Raw genomic sequence first — 26,306 nt, 5'->3', positions numbered from 1 at the left:
TGTCGTGATGGAAAAGGACTTTTTTTGTGGGCCAATCGTGGGCGTTTTTCTTGCAGCTCGGTTTTCAAACGGTCCAATAACGATGAATAATATGCACCTGTAATAGTTTTACCCTTTTCCAGATAGTCGATGAGGATTATTCCTTGTGAATCCCAAATGACAGTCGCCATAATCTTTCCGGCCGAAGGAACGGTCTTCGCCTTTTTTGGCGCAGATTCCCCCTTGGTAACCCATTGTTTAGATTGTTCTTTGGTCTCAGGAGTGTAGTGATGTATCCATGTTTCATCCACAGTGACGAAACGACGCTTAAAGTCCTGCGGATTCTTCTGGAACAGCTGCAAACCGCCCTTGCAACACTTCACACGATTTCGTTTTTGGTCAAGCGTGAGCAATCGCGGCACCCATCTTGCGGATAGCTTTGTCATGTCCAAATGTTGATGCAAAATATTATGTACCCGTTCATTCGAGATGCCCACAGCACTAGCAATCTCACGCACCTTCACTCTTCTGTCATCCATCACTATATCATGGATTTTATCAATGATTTCTGGAGTAGTAACCTCAACAGGGCGTCCAGAACATTCAGCGTCACTTGTGCCCATATGGCCACTCCGAAAATTTTGAAACCACTTATAAACTGTTCTAATCGAAGGTGCAGAGTCACCATAATGTTTATCAAGCTGCTCTTTAGTCTCCTGAGGCGTTTTGCCTTTCATAAAGTAGTGTTTAATCAACACACGAAATTCTTTTTCGTCCATTTTTTTGAAAATCACTCGGCTTCCTCGATTCAAACGAATGGCAAACACAAAGAAATAGACCGATCTGGCTGAAACTTGGTGTGTGTTCTTCCAAGAGGTGCTACTAACTAAACATAACCTCGATACGCGCCGGTGGTGCTATCTCTCTGACTTTGCACGGACTTTTCAAACGACCCTCGAAGAACGGAGCGTTAAGAAGTTTTCTGAAGTATTTTTGACTGTTGTTTATATATAAAACAAAAAACATCGTTTATTTATTTACAATTATAGTGTTATAAGCATCGATACAATGCCCACATCGATATCTATTGTCTCTCGTCAACAGAGAGAAGATCGCGTGGTTATTGTATTTTAAAGACGTATAGAAGTGTTGCCTGGAAATGGAAGATTGGTGTTTTTGAATCAGTAGATTGTGATGAGTCTTTGTAGACTCATAACATAGGTTAAGATGAAACTTTCCTTGTAACCGGGTTTAAGCAAATATTGTGACGAAAACAATGTGAATAGTATTGATTGGTGAATACTTCATCCATTTTATTGTCGAACAATTGGTAGATAGAGTTGTACTATTCTGAACAGCTATCGTGCAGATTTAAGAATACAAAAAATTACGTGGCTGCGTTGCTTTTGTGGTTCCCTCCTTATTGGTTAACCAATCTATATTAAATAGCTTTCTTCATATGTACATATATGGAATAAAAAAGGATATTGGGGAAATAAGGGAATGGAATTTTTAAAAAACAAATTAGAATTTAGAATTATCCAATTGTTCGACTTCAAATTCTTCGACTGAAAGTTGTGATAATCTAATAGTCTACAAAACTATTATATGTATAAAGTATAATTGAACAAATAAAAGATAATTAAATAAAAATAAATGTTTACAAACAAAGTTTCATTTCTATTAATAAATTGACTGAAGCCTTTTTACAACATTTTTATGTTTGGTCGCAATGTTTACAAACATGAATTTTGTTTGATGTTTTGTTTGACCACTAATTGGTCGACTATGTTTATGTTTATATTTTGAACTTCATCAATAAACACCATGCCATTCAGCTAACTACTTGCAGTTACTACTTGTTTTTAATATTAACTAACAAATACAGAAACAACAGCATTGTAGCGAAATTAGAAGACATTCGCCCTTTTTCCGATGGTTTTTACTTCTAGTTTTTCAAAACAGATCAACCCAACATGTACAATATAGTAATGGCCTTAATATTAACTAACAAATACAGAAACAACAGCATTGTAGCGAAATTAGAAGACAATTCGCCCTTTTTCCGATGGTTTTTACTTCTCTTTTTTCAAAACAGATCAACCCTACATGTACAATATAGCATTGGCCTTAATATTAACTATCAAATACAGAAACAACAGCATTGTAGCGAAATTAGAAGACAATTCGCTCATTTTCCGATGGTTTTTACTTCTCTTTTTTCAAAACAGATCAACCCTACATGTACAATACAGTATTGGCCTTAATATTAACTAACGAATTCAGAAACAACAGCATTGTAGCGAAATTAGAAGACAATTCGCCCTTTTTCCGATGGTTTTTACTTCTCTTTTTTCAAAACAGATCAACCCTACATGTACAATATAGCATTGGCCTTAATATTAACTATCAAATACAGAAACAACAGCATTGTAGTGAAATTAGAAGACATTCGCCCTTTTTCCGATGGTTTTTACTTCTAGTTTTTCAAAACAGATCAACCCAACATGTACAATACAGTATTGGCCTTAATATTAACTAACAAATACAGAAACAACAGCATTGTAGCGAAATTAGAAGACATTCGCCCTTTTTCCGATGGTTTTTACTTCTCTTTTTTCAAAACAGATCAACCCAACATGTACAATATAGTAATGGCCTTAATATTAACTATCAAATACAGAAACAACAGCATTGTAGCAAAATTAGAAGACAATTCGCTCTTTTTCAGATGGTTTTTACTTCTCTTTTTTCAAAACAGATCAACCCTACATGTACAATACAGTATTGGCCTTAATATTAACTAACAAATACAGAAACAACAGCATTGTAGCGAAATTAGAAGACTATTCGCCCTTTTTCCAATGTTTTTTTCTTCTAGTTTTTCAAAACAGATCAACCCAACATGTACAATACAGTATTGGCCTTAATATTAACTAACAAATACAGAAACAACAGCATTCTAGCGAAATTAGAAGACATTCGCCCTTTTTCCGATGGTTTTTACTTCTCTTTTTTCAAAACAGATCAACCCAACATGTACAATATAGTAATGGCCTTAATATTAACTATCAAATACAGAAACAACAGCATTGTAGCAAAATTAGAAGACAATTCGCTCTTTTTCAGATGGTTTTTACTTCTCTTTTTTCAAAACAGATCAACCCTACATGTACAATACAGTATTGGCCTTAATATTAACTAACGAATTCAGAAACAACAGCATTGTAGCGATATTAGAAGACATTCGCCCTTTTTCCGATGGTTTTTACTTCTCTTTTTTCAAAACAGATCAACCCAACATGTACAATATAGTAATGGCCTTAATATTAACTATCAAATACAGAAACAATAGCATTGTAGCAAAATTAGAAGACAATTCGCTCTTTTTCAGATGGTTTTTACTTCTCTTTTTTCAAAACAGATCAACCCTACATGTACAATACAGTATTGGCCTTAATATTAACTAACAAATACAGAAACAACAACATTGTAGCGAAATTAGAAGACAATTCGCCCTTTTTCCAATGTTTTTTACTTCTAGTTTTTCAAAACAGATCAACCCAACATGTACAATATAGTAATGGCCTTAATATTAACTAACAAATACAGAAACAACAGCATTGTAGTGAAATTAGAAGACATTCGCCCTTTTTCCGATGGTTTTTACTTCTAGTTTTTCAAAACAGATCAACCCAACATGTACAATATAGTAATGGCCTTAATATTAACTAACAAATACAGAAACAACAGCATTGTAGCGAAATTAGAAGACATTCGCCCTTTTTCCGATGGTTTTTACTTCTAGTTTTTCAAATTAGATCAACCCAACATGTACAATAATATTTTACTAAAGTTTCTTATAAAGAAAAAAAGAATATTGGTAAAGTCTCGAGAAGATAAATCATAGATTTTATTTATACTAATTTTTGTATCAGGAGTAATGTGCCTGCAGTAGTGTGTTTTATACTAAACCAGCCGCGCATAAAAGTTATGATAGTTTGCTTACGTCGTGTAAAGAAAGGGGTAACTAATATCCTTATATCAGGATATAATACAATAATTAACGTGGCATATTGAATAGAATTGAGTAGTGTTTTTTCTTTTTGAGGTCTTTAAGAATTTAAATACCAAATTCACTTATAATAAAGAGCTTTGTGGGCTTAAAAAGCTGTTTAGCACAAAAGCTTTAAAAAAACCACTCAAAAATAAAGAGCCCAAACACCATATGAACTTATGTTAATCTAACCTTTATTATCTCGGAGTTTATCCGTCTTAGCTCCTTGCATTTCTATTGAATTCCTTTCCGGTTTAGGATTTTAATTCATTAGCAGAGGTAGATTCATTAGTTTAATGTAGAGAATTTGACTTCCGTCCTTTGTTCTGAGTTTGGATTTATTTTCTGTGTGTTGTATGGAGTATCTTTTACTGTAAGTCCAATTCCATGTAGATCAGGCTGCGTTTTTGGATCTCGGTCTGATGACCATTTTGTAGAGGAGGAGTTTGTTCTATACAATCCATATCGAATCTCGTGAGATTAGATCGGATGAGTGGTCTTGCAGTCAGTTTATTGGAATTCATTTTTTCTTATAGGGACAGAATCTCTCTAAAGCTTTTACATCTGTCTTCCGCCTGAGAGTGTATCCAGTTCTAACAGGCTGCTTATTTCCGAAGTGGGCGCTCAGATTTCGTAGGCCCTGTATTCAAAAGAGTAATCTCTGTTGTTCGACAGGAGTTCATGTCACTTTGAATTTGGCTAGGTTGTGCCAGCGACAGATATTATCAGGGTGTTCTGGCTCCCTAGTGCCGTATTTCTTTTACTTTCCCTTTCTCCAAACATCCTCTTTGCACCCCATTCAGCTGCATAGAGAGAGAGAGATATGTTTGATGTGTTACCTCAGTTACGACTACGCCAGAAGTCCTCACACCGTTTCTATTGATCTGTACCCAGAGACAGTCGTCCGGGGACCATCGCGAGGAGGTAGAAATAAGATTTGGCCTCCTCCCCATTCAGATCATTTTCGGAAACCCATTTATTCAGTCTCAAAGATTCACAAAACGGTCATTTCCGGAGTTAAAAATCAATTTAAAAAATTTGGCACGATTACAGTACTTCCTCTTGCCTAATACATTGGCCGATAGCCAAAATAATATAAGCATTTTAATTGAAAGCGTTTAAATAAATTAGACTACACCTAATATGTAAGTTATTCAAGCGGAAACGATAATTAGTTTATTACGTAACATAGAATGATCTAATTTTTTTGTCGATAAAGATACACACTAAAAAAATACCCTTGTATTCAAATACATTATAATGTATTAAAGCCGGTGTATGCGTGCTAGTTGTGGTTGTGGGTGAGAAGAGATATTTTGTAATGCACATTACATTCTTGGACTGCAGCTTCAACATAGCCACACGTAGACAAAAACATACGGGCTAACTTCTGGTGCAATAATAACAATATTTAGTAACCCTGGATTACAGCTTTTGTAATTGATTATTTGGTTATTTAAAAATCTGTTTATATACAATAAGTAAATAGGAATATATAGGATAAATGAATACGTGACAGGCAGGAGGAGAGAAACTACCCAGCGGTAGCACTCTCTACAGGATATTGATGATGGTTATGGTCTTCAGACTGCAAATGAAGTCGCGGAACCATTGGCGGCGATTCAGTCGGCGAGGAGAATTGTTAGGGATGTCAGAGGAGGCGAGTGACTCTGTACAAGAGGATTACAGCTAGTCGAGAGAGCAAAATGGAACTTTTGATATTTCGTCTTGGCGAGTTGTTGGTACGAATGGGATGTTGAGGTCTTTGTGAAGAGTGAGGCTCAGTCACGAAAAATTGTGATAAAACGGAAGTTAATAATTTGAAATTTTAAATTAAAAAAAATAATAAAACTCATTAAATAATTTAACTAGTCTTTCAATTAATTTATTTACGGAAGGAGAAATATTGCAATTTATCACATTTTCTTCTTTGAATTCACATTTTCACGAACTAATTAGAAAAATTGAGTTCTTCTGGTTGACTCGGAATTGGAAAATTGCAATAAAAATTTAAGTTTTACGTTTTATTTAAAGGATCTGGTAATTTGGATAGAGATTGGTAGTTCCTTAAGGATCTTAGTCGGGGCAATGAAGGTTTTTTTTTAGTTTTCATAAACAATTTTCCGGGAAGTGGAAAAAAGAGCACTTATGGGAAATTAGGAAGTTTCAATTTACACGTATAAGTTATATACGAGGGTCGTTTGAAAAGTCCGTGCAAAAATAAAAACTACTTAATTTTTTGGGGTAAACCTTTTTCATTTTTCAACATAGTCTCCTTTTAGGCTTATACACTTCGTCCAACGCTGCTCTAGTTTGTTGATCCCTTCCGAATAATAGGATTTGTCCAAGTCTGAAAAATAGCCATTCGTTTCTGCAATCACCTCCTCGTTTGAATAAAATCTTTTTCCCGCCAGCCATTTCTTCATATTGGGGAACAAATAGTAGTCCAAGGGAGCCAAGTCTGGAGAATAGGGGGGGATGTGAAACGAGTTGGAACCCTATTTCCAATAATTTTGCGACCACAACTGCTGAGGTGTGAGCTGGTGCGTTGTCGTGATGGAAAAGGACTTTTTTGTGGGCCAATCGTGGGCGTTTTTCTTGCAGCTCGGTTTTCAAACGATCCAATAACGATGAATAATATGCACCTGTAATAGTTTTACCCTTTTCCAGATAGTCGATGAGGATTATTCCTTGCGAATCCCAAAAGACAGTCGCCATAATCTTTCCGGCCGAAGGAACGGTCTTCGCCTTTTTTTTGGCGCAGATTCCCCCCTTGGTAACCCATTGTTTAGATTGTCCTTTGGTCTCAGGAGTGTAGTGATGTATCCATGTTTCATCCACAGTGACGAAACGACGATTAAAGTCCTGCGGATTCTTCTGGAACAGCTGCTTAACCGTCCTTGCAACACTTCACGCGATTTGAAAATCACTCGACTTCCTCGATTCAAACGAATGCCAAACACAAAGAAATAGACCGATCTGGCTGAAACTTGGTGTGTGTTCTTCCAAGAGATGCTACTAACTAAACATAACCTCGATACGCGCCAGTAGTGCTATCTCTCTGACTTTGCACGGACTTTTCAAACGACCCTCGTATCTATCAAATCACAAAGAGAAATGCCTGTTGAAATCATACTATTGTACGATTTATTCTAGTTTCCTTTTTATAGACTACTTCCTGGGAGGATCTACTTGGTTGACCAAAAGCTGTGAATTGACTTCCGGTATATCACGTAATGGCAGACGCCTAAATTCCAGCAGCTTGTAATTGTGTATGATTCAAAAACACTAATTTCTTAGAACGGAAGTTTTAAGGTTGGATAATTCTTCTTGTTTATCCAATAGGAAATATCCCCAAAAAAATACACACTTAGGATTTATGTTATATATTTCAGTTGACATCCTTAGTTTTGGTAGAAATCATACACATATCCTGCAATGAGGAAATTGTAAACAATTATCCCAACTATTTGTGTTACATAGTTTTATAGTTTTTTTAAACACGCAACTATGTTTATTATAATGGTGCACTATATACTTAGTGTGCAGTCATATGTTTCAAGACTAATTGGCGTTGGTGGTGACGTGAAAGGCGGTCCAGAATGTCAAGAAGGCTGTGGTGTTTTTTGTTTTGACACGCGATACACCTGAAGTTGTTCAGGTTAAACTGTGCATTTTTTGATTGATTGATTTACTTAAGACGTGACGATATATGAAGCTCATTGGCGCCCTTAGATTCATGAGCTGTAAGAAGCTCACTAGTAAGAGAAAATATAAGGGCCAGCACGGAGAAATCCGGGGTTCGAATCCAGCTGCTGGACCGCTAATCTAATCCAATTTTTGCTTTTATTTATGATTACGTCAAGGGCAGGCCCTCACATCCTTTATACCCATAAAAGCTGGAGTCCCTCAAGGAAGCGTTCTAGGCCCTTTTCTTTTTCTAATATACACTGCTGACTTACCTCTATCTCAAAATACAATAGTTTCAACATTCGCTGACGATACTGCCATACTTTCTTCCCACTCCGATCCGATACAAGCCAGTCAGAACAGTCAAATCCATAATCTTCTTGAAACCTGGTTCCGAAAATGGAAAATAAAAATTAATGAACAAAAATCAGTGCACATTACTTTTACATTATGAAAATCTGCAAGTCCACCAGTTCTACTGAACGGTGTAACGATTCCTCCAGCTGACGTAGTACGATACTTAGGACTGTACATTGACAAGAGACTCACCTGGAACCCACATACTCGACTGAAACGACAAGACGTGAACAGACGCTACAAGCTACTTACTAGACTACTTGACCGCAGATCCAAACTCGATTTGAATCACAAACTGACAATTTACCAAAACACTGTTAAGACCCATATGGACATACGGAGCTGAAGTGTGGGGCTCAACCAAACCTTCTAACTCCAAACGCCTGCAGACACTACACAGTCTAAAATCCTACGGAAAATCCTGAATGCTCCTTACTACATTTCTAACCTTACAATACACACCGACCTTCACATCCCTTTCGTCACTGACCTAATAAAGGTCTCGCTACCGTAAATTTCACAGCCTCCTAGCTCTCCATCCTAATCCTCTTGTCCAACAACTCTCCTCTCTAAACCTTCCAGACAATCCTCCTCGTCGACTGAAGCGAAAATGGCCTAGAGATCTGTTGTGATTAAATCATTGTGAAGGAGTTTCGCCAGTGGGTGATTGCTCCAACCATGACTTTTCAAGAGAACTGAACCAATAAGATCAGATTTACTTGGTGCAACAATTGTTGCAGTTGTAAATATAATAATAAAGTGAAAAAAAAAAAAAAAAATTATGATTAAATAAAGTGATTTTATAACTTATTTTAGGAAAGTATTCCATTTGTTTAAAATTGCGTATTCCGCGAAACTGTTTGTATTACTAACTCCTGAGTCCATAAAAGAGGGATTTTTCCAATTTTATTCTGAGTGAATCAGTCAGTCTGTTTATATGTGTGACGTCATCGTAAAAACTCATCCTGCATGATTTGGTTTTGTTACGTTTTCGTACTTTTTTTTTTTTTTTTTTTTTTTTTTTTTTTTTTTTTTTTTTTTTTTTTTTGGCGCATCAACAGCTGAGGTCATTAGCGCCCGGAGCTTTTTCCAGTGCACTGCCGGCCTCCGGACAGTGTTCTCTCGTTACAGACAACACTGTCCATCACCGGACAGTGAGCTGTAAGAAGCTCCTAGGAAGAGAAAATCTAAGGGTCAGCTGCTGGATTCGAACCCGGGACCTCCGCGTGGGAGTCCAGTATGCTAACCTCATAGCTAATCCCCTCCCTCGTTTTCGTACTGTTTTTTTTTACCATATTCTTTACTTCAAAAAATATTTATAAAATATTTACGCATCGATTTCATTTAGGTGTACTGTCAAAAACTGTAGTAGATGTATCTTTTTCTTGATTGCTTTGATACGATTGTTTTGACTGTCCGTTTTTATGTTAGCAGAATTACCTTTTTCAGGATATAAATGTTAAATGTTTTAATAATTAAATATTTGGACTCACAAATAAATGAAAATTTGTGAGTTCTAATCTTGAAAATAGTAATAAGATTTGTAGATTCTTATGATTTAATTTTCGAAGTGGTTATTTTTCCCCGGAGATATTTTTGTATGATTGAAGAAGTACTCCCATAACTGAATGAAACGTCTCTTTTAATATTTTTGTATGATTGAAGAAGTACTCCCATAACTGGATGAAACGTCTCTTTTAATGTGTTGAAGTCTGTGCATGTCTTGTTTTGTCGTTTCCGGTTTTTGTATTTTGTTACCTTTACGGATTCCTTTAGGGATTTTTCAGTAGATCCCAGCTCTAAAGCACGAAAGTAGCGTCCCGTGATTTCAAGAGATTAAACCCTGATGAAACATTACTCTGTCCTCGTCAGTCTCACGTAGGAGGCAGGGCTAGGTTATATTTGATCTTGTAAATGATTAATCGATTGTAATGCAAATCACATTTTATTTACAAAATATAAAAATACATAGGAACATAAGTGGACGCAAATATAATGTAATTAAATTTATAATGTATGCGTAAATACGACAGAAAATGATGACGTTTATCTTTTGGTGACTTTCTAATGACGTGATATGATTTATGAAAATGAGATGTGTACCAAATATATACGAGTATATCACATATGTGTTACAAAAATACCTTCCGTTATTTAATCTTTTTTTTTTTTTTTTCTTCCCAAATTCATCAAGAATATCTTTTAATGATGCTGATGATGGCCGCCATAGACGGGAGCATGTACAGCATGACCGGTTCTCTTGACTTCAGCGTTGAATCCATTATGTTTATCAGAAGTATAATGTACTTCTCTGAGTGTTCCGTCGGCTTCCTTCAAAGTGTAGAATCCCTTGACTACATCACCTTCTCTGGTCTCATGTTGACTTTTGACATCGCCGGTGTGTGGATCATGGACTTGATATTCGTAACTGTAATGTGGTGGTGACTGGAACAGAATTACGAGTAGTAGTTTCTTAATGAAGTGTATAGGGAGGAAATTGACTTGGCCACTTCTTCAAGGAGCTTGGCGTTCCCTGCGAGTATCCCAGTCTAACTTATACCCGAGAAATCCGCGTCTTGCCTTTGCCCACCAGTGGCACAAGCTCTGAATTATCGAAAAACTGCTCCTATCTCCAAGAAAAACCGAGCCAAGCCGAACGTGTGACAAAAAATTCAGTTCCAGGGATGGAAACAGCCAAAAACTCGTCCCCTTTAAACTCTTCTTTTCCGATCACTGAACCTAAAAGATCCCAAATCACTAATGCAGGAAAAGAAGCTGTAAACTTCTTTAAAGAAGTACCATATTGTTTAGCAGAGATCACTTAACGTGGAAAACAATACGTAGATGCCTCAGACTTAATTTATCAAATTATCAATAACTTTGACTTCTAATTTTCCATTTTCATAGATTAGTCCCCTTAAATAAATGTTTGTTCATTTTTTAATGGTTTTAAAGTATCCAGAGACAAGTTTTACCTAACTTAAGTCATATGGTAATGTTAAATTCTAGATCAAAGATGTCTAACTTAATTTTTTTTAAAAGAAATTTTAAGGTTTTTACATTAAATATTTCTAACGTTTTAGTCACTCACATAATAGTCAACATGATGTTCATCTCCTCCATGACCTCCATGGCCACCCCCAAGTCCACTTCCAACACCGCCTCCAAAATGATGTCCTCCATATTGGCTGGCAACTACTGATACTAATCCCAAAATTACGGCTACCTGTTGACATTTTTTTAAAAAAATCAATCCTTTTTAAAATATATTTCTTTTTCCTTCTTTCTCTCTGCAAGCGTGCAATAATCTGACAATTATTTAATTAATTGAAGTGGAATAAAGTTGTACTTTTTATCTCTAGAGATGAAAAACCATGGCAGCCCTCGAATTAGGAAATTTCAGTCACGTTTCTTAATTTTTTATTTATTTATTTATTTACAACCTGTTATATTATACATATAAATCAAGTAAATGTGTTCTTAATTGAGTTGGGCACAGATTGTGGCGCTGAATCCTGGAGGATCCAGCGCCACAATCGAGGGGAGGCTTGCTGAGAGAGGCCAGCCAATGCTGGAACTCCGCTGGAGGTTGTTTGGAAGTTTAGGAAATTGGTAAAAGGTCGCGGGGACTTTCAGGCGTCGAGGGGGACTGTCGGGATGGGTTGTCGGGTGGATAAGGCTTGTACTGTTGGGATTAGGCTGTATGGTTAGGCCTATTATGGAAATTAAGGAAGCCGAGAATGGATTAGGTCAATGAGAAAAGGGAATATTGAGGTCTGTATGGAGGGCTAAAATTTTGGTACATAATAAGGAATCTTGACGATATGGACTTTAGGATTAGAAAGGATTTGGATTCTTTGGATGTTGGATGGTTTCGTAGAGCCACACAGCTCAGCTCCGTAGGTCCAGATGTGTCTTAGTAGTGTCTTGTATAGAGTCAGTTTGTTCTGTACGTTCACATGGCTGATCTCCGCCCTAGCAGTCTTCGTAGTTGTCCGTATTCGTCTATTGAGTTCTTGTCTTCGGCGTTTCTTAATAAGAACTAATCCTACAGTAGGTCGAAAAATCCAGATTTTGTTTATTTTTTGTTGGTTTTTTGAGTATTTATTATTTAAAACTGATCTCAGTCAAAAAATCATTTAGTAATACGAGTCACTTTCACTTAGTCAAGTCCCTACCCCCCTAAATTTGAAATCCTTATTAATTTTTAGCTCATTACAGGGATGCCAACCCAAGCACCCCAGGATAAAAATGCTTTTAATTGAATTTCCCCGGAAGAAAAGTTTTTAATTCGGCAAAGTGATACTTCCGCTAATCGATTTTGATGAAAACATGGCCGCCTCCCCTCTGGGGGGGCGGCTCCTGAGCGAAATATTCTAGAATCAACAAATTTATTTATTTATTTACTCAGCAATTATTTACTCAAATGTTACCTGTAAATATTCATCTACGAAAATTGGATAAACATTTTTTTAAATACATAAAGTTATTCAGTAACAATTTCTTATTCAAAAGTCCTTAAATTCGAAATGAGAAAAAAAAGTACTCGGTCTTTATAAGTTACATTTAATTCTTTAAGTTCGTGTTAGAAAGATGTTAGTGATTTACTCAATACATTTAATTTTTAAGTTGTAAAATTAAGTCCCATTAAATTGGTCTATTTAAAAAGAAAAAAAAATCGAATATTTAACTTTTGAGCAAAGTTATTTGTTGCTCCTTTGTTCAATTACACGTTAAGTCCACTACGAACTTGAATATATAAAAAAAAAGCCACTTCATTCACTCACTTGTGAACTAAATAACTATTTGCAAGATGTTGCATACAAGATATTAACAAACTTACCTTGTACATTGTTAAGTAGAGTTATTACAGTACACTACAGTGTTGTTAATAGTTGTTAATAGTAACTATAATTGTCCAAACTAACAAGCCGCTACTATATTTATACTAAGTTCTGGGGAACTCCCTCGACTGTTCGTTTTCATTCAGTTGGCAGTTTTCTAGCCTGTGGGAGTGGGGGAGGAATGATGGAGAAATTGTTTACACTTCTTGCGAATTACCCCTCTCTTTGGCAGATCTCTGGGGTTCACGCTCTGTATAGTTGGAGATTTTTTTCGATCTTCAGGGTTTTTCAGTAGCTTCTTTTTCTTTGGGTTTTGTTGCTTTTATTTCAATCCCATAAACTTATTTTGGGGTCTTTTTTTAAGTTTTCTATGGTTAATAGTTTTCAAAAATTGGGTTCCCGTGAATCCAGATCTAGATTTCCAGTTAATTATTACCTTATCTCCATTTAAAGATTGGTAGATGGTACTTCATGAGCTGCAAGAAATTTTATTTCCAAGAACGTAGTCTAGGGAAATGTATAGAACATTTCTTTTGGTATTTCTTAAGCCTCTACAGTCCAAATCTTTTTGGTCGTTGCAGTACATTCAAATTTCTGTAAATCCAAGAAGACCTCCATGAAGTGGCTACCTTATCTTAGCTATATAATCTGCACTGTTGCTCAGATGTATTTTAAGAACACAGTTCGTTCTGGTGTTGTTCAGTTGAGGTTCGAGCTGAAGGCTCAACCGAGTCGAGCTTCGACTCGAGCCTTTGCGGCTTGAGCCTTCAGAGCTCGAGCCGTGAAGCTCAATTTGGAGGCTCACAAACCTGGAGTTGAAGGCTCTCACAAAGTGCAAGCCTTTTTAAATTCTTAAGGAATGACGAGTTAATCAATGAACAACGAACGTTTTAAAAATTATTGTATTCATTTATACAAAAATATGTTTGAAAAATTCATTGGCTGCTTGCTATAAGTTCATTTTATTTTAAGAAATGAATTTTTTTTTAATAGTACAAATAAAATGCTTCATATAAAAAACAAGCCTTTTGAGCCGAGCCTTGGAGGCTCACCAAGCTCTCTGTGAGGCTTCAGCTCGAGCCTTGAGAGCTCGAGCGCTCAAGGCTCGAACCTTATAGCCTTATAGCTCAGCTCTTGAACAACACTTGTTCGCTCTATATTCGGATGTACCTTCAATGCAAGAACCGGGTTTTACAAGAAAGAGTCACCACCACCGTCTGTATATGATGCGCAAGACCCATTAGTGCTAGCTCCAGGATGTAATTTATATAGCGGATCTTCTCCCGGTCAACTCATAACGCTCTGTCATTGGAGTGGTTGTTTATAAACCACGATCACTACGAATGCAAGGCCCAATTGAACGCCTATTGCTGACTTTTCTGTCCATCGCCTGCTACTAATCCAGCAATACTTGCAGGCAGCTCAGGTAGGGATCAAGAATTTTGATCAACTAATGGCTGATTGCGTCCGCTAGAGTATGGCCGATGATGCTGCCATGTACCATGCCTCTGGAGACAATGTAGAAACTGCAAACTGTTAAGTTTTAAACCAGCTTTCCTTATTAGAAAATTATGTTTTAGGTGAAACAAAAAGGTCAAATGACCAAACTATCGTAACTTGCGCTGCTTTATAACAAACGAAGCTACATGCACTCTACCCTATTACTGATACCCTGATATAAAAAAAAAAAAAAAAACACATTTTGCCACAAACAAATGGATATATTGGCTTAAGCAGAGCTCTAAGCACATCTGAACCCCCTAATTATACAAGATCCGGTATACGGGCGTTTAAAACCCTATTCAAAAAAATGCTAAATTATAGCAGTTGGCAATAACCATAGAAAATACATAAAATGATGAAATCAAATTATACATAATGTGAATTTTCACTTCAACAGGATTGTAGCGGATGTATCTTTATTTTATTTCCTGTGTACATGCTGATATTCACCGGCTACATTCATTTAGAAGTCCTTTTTGTTCCTGTGGGTTCTTAAATTGGTAAGAATTTTTGAATTCGATATTTAGTTTAGAGGTCACGAGAGGATTTTGAATAAGCGAACCGGAAGTGGCCACCTTTCTTCTCGTAATCGTTTTTGAAGCGTTTTCTTCCTCTTTCAAAGCAAAGCTTTCATTTTTTTTTTAAAAAAAAGGGTCACAAAAATTTTCCAATTTCACAAATATAAGTGGAAACTTTCATGATCATATTTCATAATGTACCCAGTAATTTTCATGTTTCTTGTCAGACACAATTTTACTCTTTTTCATTTGAAGCATCTTTCACGAACTACAGCTGAAAATTCAGTTTTCAGTCTTTCTGCTGGTACCATTTTGTGTGACTACTTTATTCAGCTCGTTGCTCAAAATTATTTTCCCAAAATGATATATCAAAGAAAAAGTAACTGGTTACGGAAAAGTGTATCAATTGAAATCTGGGAGCGAAACATCGCAAAATTTGGTAACTGAAGTTTTTATTTGAAGTCCTTATACATGATGAATTTTTTTTGCAATTTTATTATGATTGATTTAGAATCAATGACAAGTATGAAGCAAGTTTTTAACGTTAGATGAATCATGAATATGAATAAAATCATAAATTTTATTGCAGTGATTGTGATTGATTTAGAATCAATGACAAGTATGAAGCAAGTTTTTAGCGTTAGATGAATCATGAATATGAATAAAATCATAAATTTTATTGCAGTGATTGTGATTGATTTAGAATCAATGACGAAGTATGAAGCAAGTTTTTAGCGCTAGATGAATCATGAATATGAATAAAATCATAAATTTTATTACAGTGATTGTAATTGATTTTCAGGAGCCTCAAAATTGGCCTACTATCAAATTTCTTTTATATCTTTTTTATTATGGGGTTTTCGTAAATAATCCTAGAGTAATTTCCCTTTTATCCTAGAGGATGCGTTTATCCTGGAGAATTTGATCGAAATCGGTGCAACGGAGTCTACGTATAACTTCTTATTCCTAATATAGTATAAGTCCTTCTTATTCCACTCAATCTGCACTCTTGAAAATTACCCATGACTTGCAGACTGCTATTGACGACCAAAAACTTACCTTCCTTATACTCCTAGACTTCTCCAAAGCCTTTGATACCGTTGACCATCATATCCTGCTATCTAAACTACAATCCCTCACTTTTTCCAATAGCACCCTCCGTTGGTTCCAATACTTCCTGTCTAATCGTTCCCAATTCGTTGTCACTCCCGATAGTAATCCTTCTTCACTTCTTCCTTTGTCACGCGGTGTACCTCAAGGTTCTTCCCTATCTCCCACCCTCTTCTCAATTTACATCAATGACCTTCCTCTTTCCATCTCTCATTCCCAGTATCACCTCTATGCTGATGATTTTCAGATTTACCTATCCTTTTCCCAGTCGGATTTGTTTGAAGCTGTATTTAAACTTCAAGAAGACCTCAATAATATCTCAGCATGGGCCATGAACAATAAGCTTACCCTGAATGTAGAAAAGACCAAAGCTATAGTTATTGGCTCCAACCCACTCCTTAAATCATTGGCTCCTCTTCCTAATCTTTTCCTTTACAATAGCCCAATAAAATATTGTTCTTCTGTGAAAAACCTTGGTATCACTTTTGATCAAAACCTATCCTGGAAAAACCATGTTTCCCAAATCTCTCGTCGTTCCATCCATATCCTTAAGCAGTTTAATAGTTCCCGTCACCTTTTTCCAATTAAGACCCGGCAACTCCTAGTTTTCTCTCTTATATTCCCCCATTTCGACTATGGTTGTTTAGTGTATGGCGGTCTTTCTGGTGATATTGAAGCTAAGCTTAAGCGCCTCATGAACTGCTTCATAAGATTTATTTTCAGCATTTCCAGAGACTCTCGCATTTCGCGCTGCTACGATGAGTTGAAGTGGCTTTTTCCTGTCTATCGCCGCCAATATTTTTTGGCTTCTTTCCTTTTTCAAGTCGTCCAGTCTCAAAGGCCTTCCTATATTTTTCAACTCCTTAAGTTTAAATCCTCCATCCATTCCCGTAACACTAGATCTCGCTCATCTGATCTCTATATTCCCTCTCACCGTACCTCGTCCTTTTACAAGTCCTTCCTAATACGTGCTACCTCTCTCTCTGGAACTCCTAACCTTCATCTGTCCGCCATGCTCCTACCCTATCTATCTTTAAATCCCGTCTATTCAGTTATCTCCTTTCTATTCAGCTTCCTCCGAAATTCTAATTGTTTTAATTTATTTCCTTAATTTCTGCTGTTTTATTATTTTATTTTTACTTTCATTTTCTCTTATTATATTTTCACTTTTGTAAATACTTATTTATTTATTTAATTTCTGTATAATCACAGGCCAAACTGGTAAGGCCTCTACTTGTTCATGTATTTATTCTTAGGGGACAATTGTACCAGAATAATAAATTTCTATTCTATTTCTATAACGTGCAAACGAGAGTTTTAGGCGCATGATTGGCCGTGTAGTGTGAATCACAAATAGAAAAAGCGCAATCAACGCTTTTCTCGATTTATGATACCTATTTATTTGGTATTCTTTCTCAATAATTGATTTCTCCAAGTAGTTCTCAATGATCTAATCCTTTCTAGCCTAGAAGGTTGGGCGTAATTTAATGATTAACGATGATTTACACTGATTGGATGATATCTATTGTTTCGTCAAGGATGTTGCAAAGTTTTACATTTAAGTCAGTTTATACGAGTATAATAAGTTCGATTGTCGTTGTCAATCTGGTAATTTAGAAAACGAGAGATCGATATCTGGCTATAATACCAGGCTTCCAAAAAATGAAAAATAAAAACTGAGATTACTTCAATTTAATAGAAAATTTTAAACATTGATCTTGAAATGTTAGTATTTGATTTCACTTTCAACAAGATTGTAGTTTTTATATTTTTCATTTTCTTTTACTCGTAGCCAAGGAAATAGATAAGAAATTTGTGTTAAATTCTTGTAAAATGAGTTTTTCATGAAATTATCTATTTTGAGACCCCCCTCCCTCCTACACCCTCCACAAAAATGGATTTTTCAGAAAATTAATTAATGATTTTTTGACTAATTCAGGAAGTTGTTCGTTCACTCAGCGGAAAAATTACATAGGCCATGTTAAAAATTGTTTTCTTTACACGCATACGAACAGTATTACGCAAGATATATTTAGAAGGCAGTGTTATCTTATTCATTTTGGAATTAAGACTGTCTTCTTTTCTTTTTTTTGTTATGGGTGGAGGGAAATATTCTTCTGTTAATTAGATAAAAAGATCGATTAAAACGTACGTATATTCAAAGTGCAACCATTTTTTTATGTCTTAGTGATTTTAAAAAGAAATAATAATAATAATAGTAATAATAATAGTAATAATAATAATAGTAATAATAATAATAATAATAGAAAAAGGGAAGGGATTAGCTATGAGGTAAGCATACTGGACTCCCACGCGGAGGTCCCGGGTTCGAATCCAGCAGCTGACCCTTAGATTTTCTCTTCCTAGGAGCTTCTTACAGCTCACTGTCCGGTGATGGACAGTGTTGTCTGTAACGAGAGAACACTGTCCGGAGGCCGGCAGTGCACTGGAAAAAGCTCCGGGCGCCAATAACCTCAGATGTTGATGCGCCAAAAAAAAAAAAAAAAAAAAAAAAAAAAAAAAAAAAAAAAAAAAAAAAAAAAAAAAATAATAATAATAGAAATAATAACTATGCGGTTAGCATGCTGGATCCCCACGCGGAGGTGCCGGGTTTCGAATCCAGCTGCTGGCCCTCAGATTTTCTCTTCCTTTAGATTTTAGCTCCAGCTGCCCGGTGATGGACAGAGCTTTTTGTATCGAGAGAACACTGTCCGGAGGCCGGCAGTGCATTGAAAAAAAACTCTGGGCGCCAATACTCGTAATCTTAAAAATACGCCCCTTAAATCATTTAAAAAAAATATATATATACTTTTTTGAAGTTTGCAGTTAATGATCCAAGTATTTGAAACGATTTCGAAACTACTAAGGTATTTCCGGATGTAAATTGTGAAATAATGAGCGGAAAAGGTCTCTGTTAAGCGAATTATCAGATGAAGCTGTTCCAACCCATAGTCCTCTGATTTCTTTAATTCATCAATGAGTCGAATGCTGATAAATTTTCCGGATAAACGCACAGTTTGAATGTTTTTTCTTTCATAGGCCTATCACTTTTATTCAAGATTTTTTTCCACGTAAACTTTGTTTAAGCGTGAATTTAAATGGAAGATTTAAAAAGTTAAGCATCTCATATTAAGAACTGTTTTTTTTTTTATACAAAGCATTTTTCTTGAATGTAAAATATCAGTATATCAGTAAAACAGTACATCATTACACCGGAAGTGCTCCTTAGGATGGCATTTTCAAGTTTCCTGTTATTTGCCGAAGACACGTCATGAACTTGAACATATCGTATCAGTTTATTCCAGAACTTCTTCTCAGAGAATAAATTTAAGTTTATCATTAAGATTTTATTAATCTTGATTGTGACTTAACGCTTTAAAGTTTTGATTCTCTGCAAGAAAAAAGCGGTCACATGTTTGAGAATCGTTGGTTTTTGACGAAAACACATTTAATTCAACACTTAACAATTCCATTGATCTTGTTAGCCAATGAAGGGTGACAATAACAACATGACAAAATTATAGTGGAGTAAAGCTAATTTGGCAATCTAGATTTCTTCTTAAAGTGGCTTTATCTATGTGGTATCTATTACTTCACTATGTTCACATTTCTTTTCTTTTTTCTATCTTCTATTTTGTTTTAATAATATTTCATAGATAAATGTGATTGAAATCAATCTAAATAATGCGGGAAATTGAGTTACTCTTTACTTTCAAACTTCTAGTCAGTGGCTGTGAGAGCGTTGCAATCGTTTGAAATGTTTGATTCTGCGTTTTAACCTACTCTGTGGAAATTCTCAATCATCAAAATGATACCAAAACCGACGAAACCCATCACTAGTATTACTTCCTACCGACCAATCTGCTTACTACCATTTCTTTCCAAAATCCTCGAAAAGCTACTTCTTAAAAGACTTTATCCTTTAGTGTCAGAACAAAATATGATTCCGGATCATCAATTCGGATTTCGGAGACATCACTCAACTTCTCACCAGGTGCTTCGCGTTGTAGACACTATTGCTACCTCCCTCGAGCGAAAGCAGTATTGCCCGAGTGTTTTCCTTGACGTCGCTCAGGCGTTCGACAGGGTGTGGCACGAGGGACTACTGTTTAAGCTGAGGGAGATTCTTCCTCATACTTACTACCTCATCCTCAAATCTTACCTAAAAGATCGATATTTCAGAGTCAACTGTGGAGCAGCAGACTCTGATATCCGTCTAGCTCGAGCTGGTGTTCCTCAGGGCAGTGTCCTAGGTCCTATTCTTTACTCCTTGTATACAGCAGACATACCTCAACATCCAAATACTATCCTCTCCACCTTTGCTGACGATACTGCTATCTTATCTTCACATTCCGATCCCCTTATCGCTACACGAACTCTACAAACACACATCAACCACTTACAGGACTGGCTTTTCAAATGGAGAATCAAAACCAACGTTACGAAGTCTAAGTTTATAGTATTTACTCTCAGACGGAAAATCCTACCTCCTGTCATCTTGAACCAAACTCCTATACCAGCTGTGGACAAAGTACGTTACCTTGGACTGCACCTAGACAAACGGTTGACATGGAATCCCCATACTAGACTGAAAAGACAGGAAACTAACCAACGCTACAAACTTCTCGCCAGACTACTTGACAAACGTTCGAAACTTAACCTACATAACAAAAGACTCTTATATCTAATGTTACTGCGACCCATTTGGTCATACGGCATCGAAGTATGGGGATCGACTAAGCGTTCCAACTCACTACGCCTCCAGACATTACAGACAAAAATACTTCGAAAACTTCTTAACGCTCCGTTCTATGTATCTAACCTCACTATCCATAATGACCTCAAAATCTCTTTCATTACAGATCTTGCTAACACTTGTTTCTTCAAATTTCATTCCACTCTACAGCAGCTCATCCTAACCCTCTCATAGAACACCTATCTTCCTCCACATTACCAGGTAATCCTCTAAGGAGATTGAAGAGAAGGTGGCCTCGTGATCTTCTCTTATCTTAAGCACGTTACGGGAGTGGCACCACTGGGTGCCTTCTCCAATCATGATTTCCTGTTATTTCTTTTCCCTTTCACCGTATTTGCTTCAAGGGAAGCTTAGGAAGAATGAACAGATAAAGCTACTGGACAGGTTCCTGGACTAAGGTGATCCGTAACAAGCAATTAAAATTTCTTTTTTTAAAAAAATAATGTATTTAGTTTATAAAAAAGAGAATATAATACGACGGTATCAAAATATAAAAATATCTACATTAAGAATAACATGTAAAGTTTTCTGAATATAAGTTTCCTCGTAAATCATCACTTAAATTGCTCACTTCCGGTTGTTACTAACCATAAAGATGGCCATGATGATGATGATAACCATAGACGGGAGCATGATGAGCATGACCGATCCTTTTCACTTCAGCATTGAATCCATTATGTTTATCGGCTGTATAATGTACCTCTCTGATAGTACCGTCAGGTTCATGCAGAGTGTAATAACCTTTGACTACGTCACCTTCTCTGGTCTCATGTTGACTTTTCATGTCGCCGGTATGTGGATCGTGGACTTTGTATTCATAGCTATAGTGGGGTACAGCCTGAAAAAATTTCATCGAATTAACAAATACACTTTTTTTCTTTTTTTTTTTGGATGGGGGGCTGAATTCAACGCTGGGAATTCGCTCCTAGATATAAATTAGGAAAAAAGTTTTGCTAAAAATTCACATCAGCAACGATCAGATGATTCTGAACGAAATTTGGGTTTTATCAGGTGATTGTTAGCCCCTTTTCGTAGCCTATTGGTTCTCAGTTCACGATAAGTGCGAATTATGTTGAAGTCCTGTGACTTTGTGTGGAAGGATTATGGAATAACCATCTTCTGACAGGGGGAACTGGATTAGCCACTTCTTCACGGGGTACTTTGCTGATCCTGCGGGTATGCCAGTCTAACAACATGAACATGAGCAACATATACTGTTATACCCCAATACATTTACCCAGTACACCTGTGGTATAGTCATCTGTACAAGGAGGGGACTTATTAGCTCTCGGAACCGTTGTGCAGATTGTGTCAGGATGAGGAGGAAACGGCCTCTCACTGACTATTCGCAATGGAGTGGTTGCGCTATGAAACCTTTGGATCCTTAAAAACCAAAGGAGTTAGTAGCGCAAAAAGAACTAGTAGCGGAAGTCCTTCACCTCTTTAGTAGTGGAGGTTTCGTCTACTAGATCCAAATGGGAGCTGGCACAATAAGCCTCTTCTGGCTGCAGTGCCATGGGGCACAGATCCCACCCCGATAATCTAATCTAAAATCTAACAAATGCATGGGTTTCAAACTGTCGGGGTTTCTTAATCCAGGCTTTTATTATGGGTTTACAAAGATTAGTCAAAGATGAAAACATTGTTTTTCAACGCTATTTGTACCAAGGAACATCGCCTTAAAAATCTTCCGATCTCTGGCGCAAAATGTAATAAAATCCCTCTAGAGATGGATTATCTACGTTCCCAAGATTCTGGAATTCTAAGAGAAAAAACACCTGAAAGAAGTGCTCTTTTTTTCATGTTACCAACGGGATAGACCCTAGAACTTTTACCTTGTACCTCTTCACAAAATTTTAAACAGAAAAGACAAAAAAAGAAACAGATTACTTACATAATAATCATGGTGTCCATGTTCAAGTCCACCTCCGAAACCACCGAACAATTTTGCAGAAGCAGACAAAGATAATACAGCCAAAATGGCTAAAACTAACATTCCCTGTGAACAGAGCATTTTTAGTAAATAATAGGGACTTTTTTTTTAGGGATGAAACCGAGAGAAATGTATGAATACTGTTTACCTTAAAGTTGGACATGTTGTTACTGGCTGTGCCTTGTAAGTACGAGTAAGATACTGATTTAATATGCAACGTTGCTTTATTATTTATATTCAATCTGTATAGGATACTCGGTCCAGTTGTCGTTAATAATTTTTACAAAATATCTACCACTATTTATCTACATATTGCGTTAAATATCTGATATTTGCGTGTAGGCAAATATCCGCCATATCTGATATTTCTTTTACCATGACCTTGGTCATTTCAAGGTTATTCTTTGAGCTAGAATTGTTATTATTTTGATAATTTTAAGCAAAAATGTAGGTACAAGTATTGGACATAGATTTTTCATTTTTATTGCTTTTAAAAGTAAAGTATTGCAAATGTGGAGATTTTCTTTAGTTTTCCCCATAAACAGCTGTTTTGAGTGAACGGAAAAGGGATTTTGATAAATTGGTGTTTGTGAGTGCGTATTTACTTATTAAAGCATGTAGTGGTGAGGTCTTCTAAGGCACTGCAGCCTAAAAGGCTTTTTGTCTCATTAGCGCTGCAAGCTTGAAACATATCCTCATTACTCGTTTGGTAATGTAGGATACCTCTAAGGTGGCTTTCCCGGCGTAGCAAGATTGTCTGGGATAAGGAAGTTGCTTCCCACTACTTCATTCGACCAGTGTTTAGTGTTTTTAAGGGACCCTGTGCGAACTGCCCATTAGCAATGCTCTTTAAAAAGAACATGACCAATCTTGGAACTTTAGACCCAGAAATCAAACACTGAAAAAAATGTTTTTGCCCCATTTGTGTACAATCAGAACTGCGGCAACACTGAGGTTATTAGGTAGGAATCAGTTTTCCGTGGTCTCCTTACAGGACACTGTACAAAGGTATCCTTACAGGTATGGATCGTACAAAGGTATCGTTCGTACAAAGGTACGAATCGTAGAAAGATACGTATCTGATAAAGGTATCGTTCGTACAAAGTTACGGATCGTACAAAGGTATGAATCGTAAAAAAGTATGGATCGTACAAAGGTACGGATCTACAAAGGTACGGATCTAACAAAGTACAAATCGTAAAAAGATACGGATCTGATAAAGGTATGGATCGTACAAAGGTATCGTTCGTACAAAGGTACGAATTGTAGAAAGATACGGATCTGATAAAGGTATGGATCGTACAAAGGTACGGATACAAAAGTACGGATCTTCCAGTGAAAACTACTATTACTTGGTCACCATACTTAAACTTCACAACGTCCTCAACAACTCCTTCGTACAAGAACACACCAAGACAAAAATATCTCAAATTCCACATTACTCTCTCACTAATTTCTCTCATCTATTTGTATTTTTAGGTATAAGAAGCAGTGAGTCATGATGGTGGGTGTAAATAATAAGAAAAGTATAGAGGATGAATATAAATGACCCTTTGGAGGCTGTATTGGGCCTCTGAGGAATTTATTCTGAAGAAGTTGTAGGCGTAGAACTACTAAGTTTGAGATGATTGCTGCAGTATTAAGTTTTTTAAATTTTTTGTGTTGAGCGATAAAGAAAGAGAGGGGGAAAAGTAAGCACTTAATTAAGTTACAAAATCATGCAATCCTCTCCCCACCCCCAAAAAGAAGTGACGCAATCACAATCTAAACATAATCAATGATGCGAAACGTTGAATGAAATAATGTAGGCGAAGGGCGTTACTAATAAAACAAAAACAAAATCAAAAATAGTGACAGCCCTAGTTCAAGGCCAGACTAGATACACCAATCTAGAATACTATGATGACGTAATCTCCTGAACTAAATGAAGTATCGTAAAGGCGTGTGAATTAGAAAGGGTGGCCGGCGTAAAAAGGTGACTTGATATTCAACAAAATTACGAGTATAATCATCTTGTTCTCCATTACTAGTTACTGGTTAAAAAATAGTAAAAAATAGATCGGGCTCCGTAGTTAGGCGTTGAGCTATTAATTTTATTGAATATCCACAATATGAATAACATGATGTAAAGAATATCATAGAAATAGTTACACATTCGATCAATAATGATAGATAGCCTAGGCTCTTAACATAATTGCCTGCATAACGTTGACATTATTCCCCCCTGTGATACATACATAATGTATGTACGTGACAATGATTACATATTAGTGAGTTTTCTTTTTTTTTTTTTTTTTAATTTTTCCTCTTTTCTTTCCTCATTACAGAATAGTGCGCATGCGTAACTATCTAAGCGACCTCCACCACAGCTCACTGGATCTAGATACAACAAAAATATTACAATAAAATTAATATTTATTTCTTAATACACACAAAAAAAAAGGGTGTATTTCTCAATCAGTAATAATCAAACTCATTTAAAGTAATCGCCTATTTTTTCAGGCGGGGCTTAACGTCCAACTACCAATTAAGTGTCGCGGACGAAGGCGACTAGCAAACATACTTTACTATAAATTTCTTTTATTAACCATTAAATAAAATCCGAGGCCTAAAGACCGGGAATCGAACCCACTAACCAACAATACATCTTAGCTTTGCGGGTCTAGTCTATAACCGCCTAAAATACTTTGCTATAAATTTCTCATATTATCCATTAAATAAAATCCAAGGCTTAGACCAGGGGAATCGAACCCACTAACCAACAATACATCTTAGCTTTGCGGGTCTAGTCTATAACCGCCTAACATACTTTACTATAAATTTCTCATATTAACCATTAAATAAAATCCAAGGCTTAGACCAGGGGAATCGAACCCACTAACCAGCAATACATCTTAGCTTTGCGGGTCTAGCCTATAACCGCCTAACTTACTTTACTGTAAATTTCTCATATTAACCATTAAATAAAATCCAAGGCCCTAGACCAGGGGAATCGAACCCACTAAACCAACAATACATCTTAGCTTTGCGGGTCTAGCCTATAACCGCCTAACATACTTTACTATAAATTTCTTTTATTAACCATTTAATAAAATCCGAGGCCTAGACCGGGAATCGAACCCAGTACCACAATGCATACGAGTATTAGCTTTGCAGGTCTCGTAATAAAATTCATTTATTTTTTCTCTTTTTCTGTGAATAAAAAAAAATGTATTAATTGTTTTGACTTAAGAACAGGATGTGTAATTTTATAGTTTTTATTAGCGTTTTCCAGTTTTTTACCGGAAATATCCCCGTTTTAAGTTTTGCTAAAAACAAAAAAGAATCAGGAACTTCCATGAGGTACCTTCTATAATCCCAGTACTCCCCATTCTCCATAAACGTCTACTGAAACCATTAACTTCCACGAAATAGCCACCAGCCGGACCCTTCCATTTCGTACAGACTCAAGCCATTATCTCCTTTAACACTCTCATCTAGTTGTAGCTGCTATTCTCTCTTTTCCACTAATATAATCTGTTGGCTCTGTCCTAAACTTTCTTAAACAAACAATGTAAAA

The 26,306-nt window shown here is 36.3% G+C and overlaps 3 protein-coding genes across 3 annotated transcripts in view; 1 reads left to right on the top strand and 2 right to left on the bottom strand.

Annotated features, from left to right (window-relative positions):
- Positions 1 to 26,306, top strand: part of Lmpt (four and a half LIM domains protein limpet) — a 434,583-nt gene that overhangs the window by 98,487 nt on the left and 309,790 nt on the right. The gene's annotated exons all lie outside the window — the stretch shown is intronic.
- On the bottom strand, positions 10,010 to 13,059 carry LOC141453401 (cuticle protein 7-like). Its single transcript, XM_074126596.1, has 3 exons — positions 12,927 to 13,059; positions 11,175 to 11,309; positions 10,010 to 10,528 (listed from the first exon to the last, which is right to left on the bottom strand). The coding sequence occupies exons 1-3, from the start codon at positions 12,933 to 12,935 to the stop codon at positions 10,286 to 10,288; spliced, it is 387 nt and encodes a 128-aa protein (XP_073982697.1). The 5' UTR covers positions 12,936 to 13,059; the 3' UTR covers positions 10,010 to 10,285.
- Positions 21,346 to 22,910, bottom strand: LOC141452189 (cuticle protein 7-like). The gene is made up of 3 exons (XM_074124110.1): positions 22,896 to 22,910; positions 22,709 to 22,813; positions 21,346 to 21,652 (listed from the first exon to the last, which is right to left on the bottom strand). Exons 1-3 carry the CDS (start codon positions 22,908 to 22,910, stop codon positions 21,398 to 21,400), a joined length of 375 nt encoding a protein of 124 aa, XP_073980211.1. The 3' UTR covers positions 21,346 to 21,397.

The sequence above is a fragment of the Rhodnius prolixus genome, unplaced genomic scaffold, assembly GCF_049639745.1.
Source record: "Rhodnius prolixus isolate KJV_2025 unplaced genomic scaffold, Rpr scaffold_3, whole genome shotgun sequence".
Taxonomy (NCBI): domain Eukaryota; kingdom Metazoa; phylum Arthropoda; class Insecta; order Hemiptera; family Reduviidae; genus Rhodnius; species Rhodnius prolixus.
The sequence above is the reverse complement of the archived record's forward strand: the minus strand, read 5'-3'. Positions and strand labels throughout refer to the sequence as shown.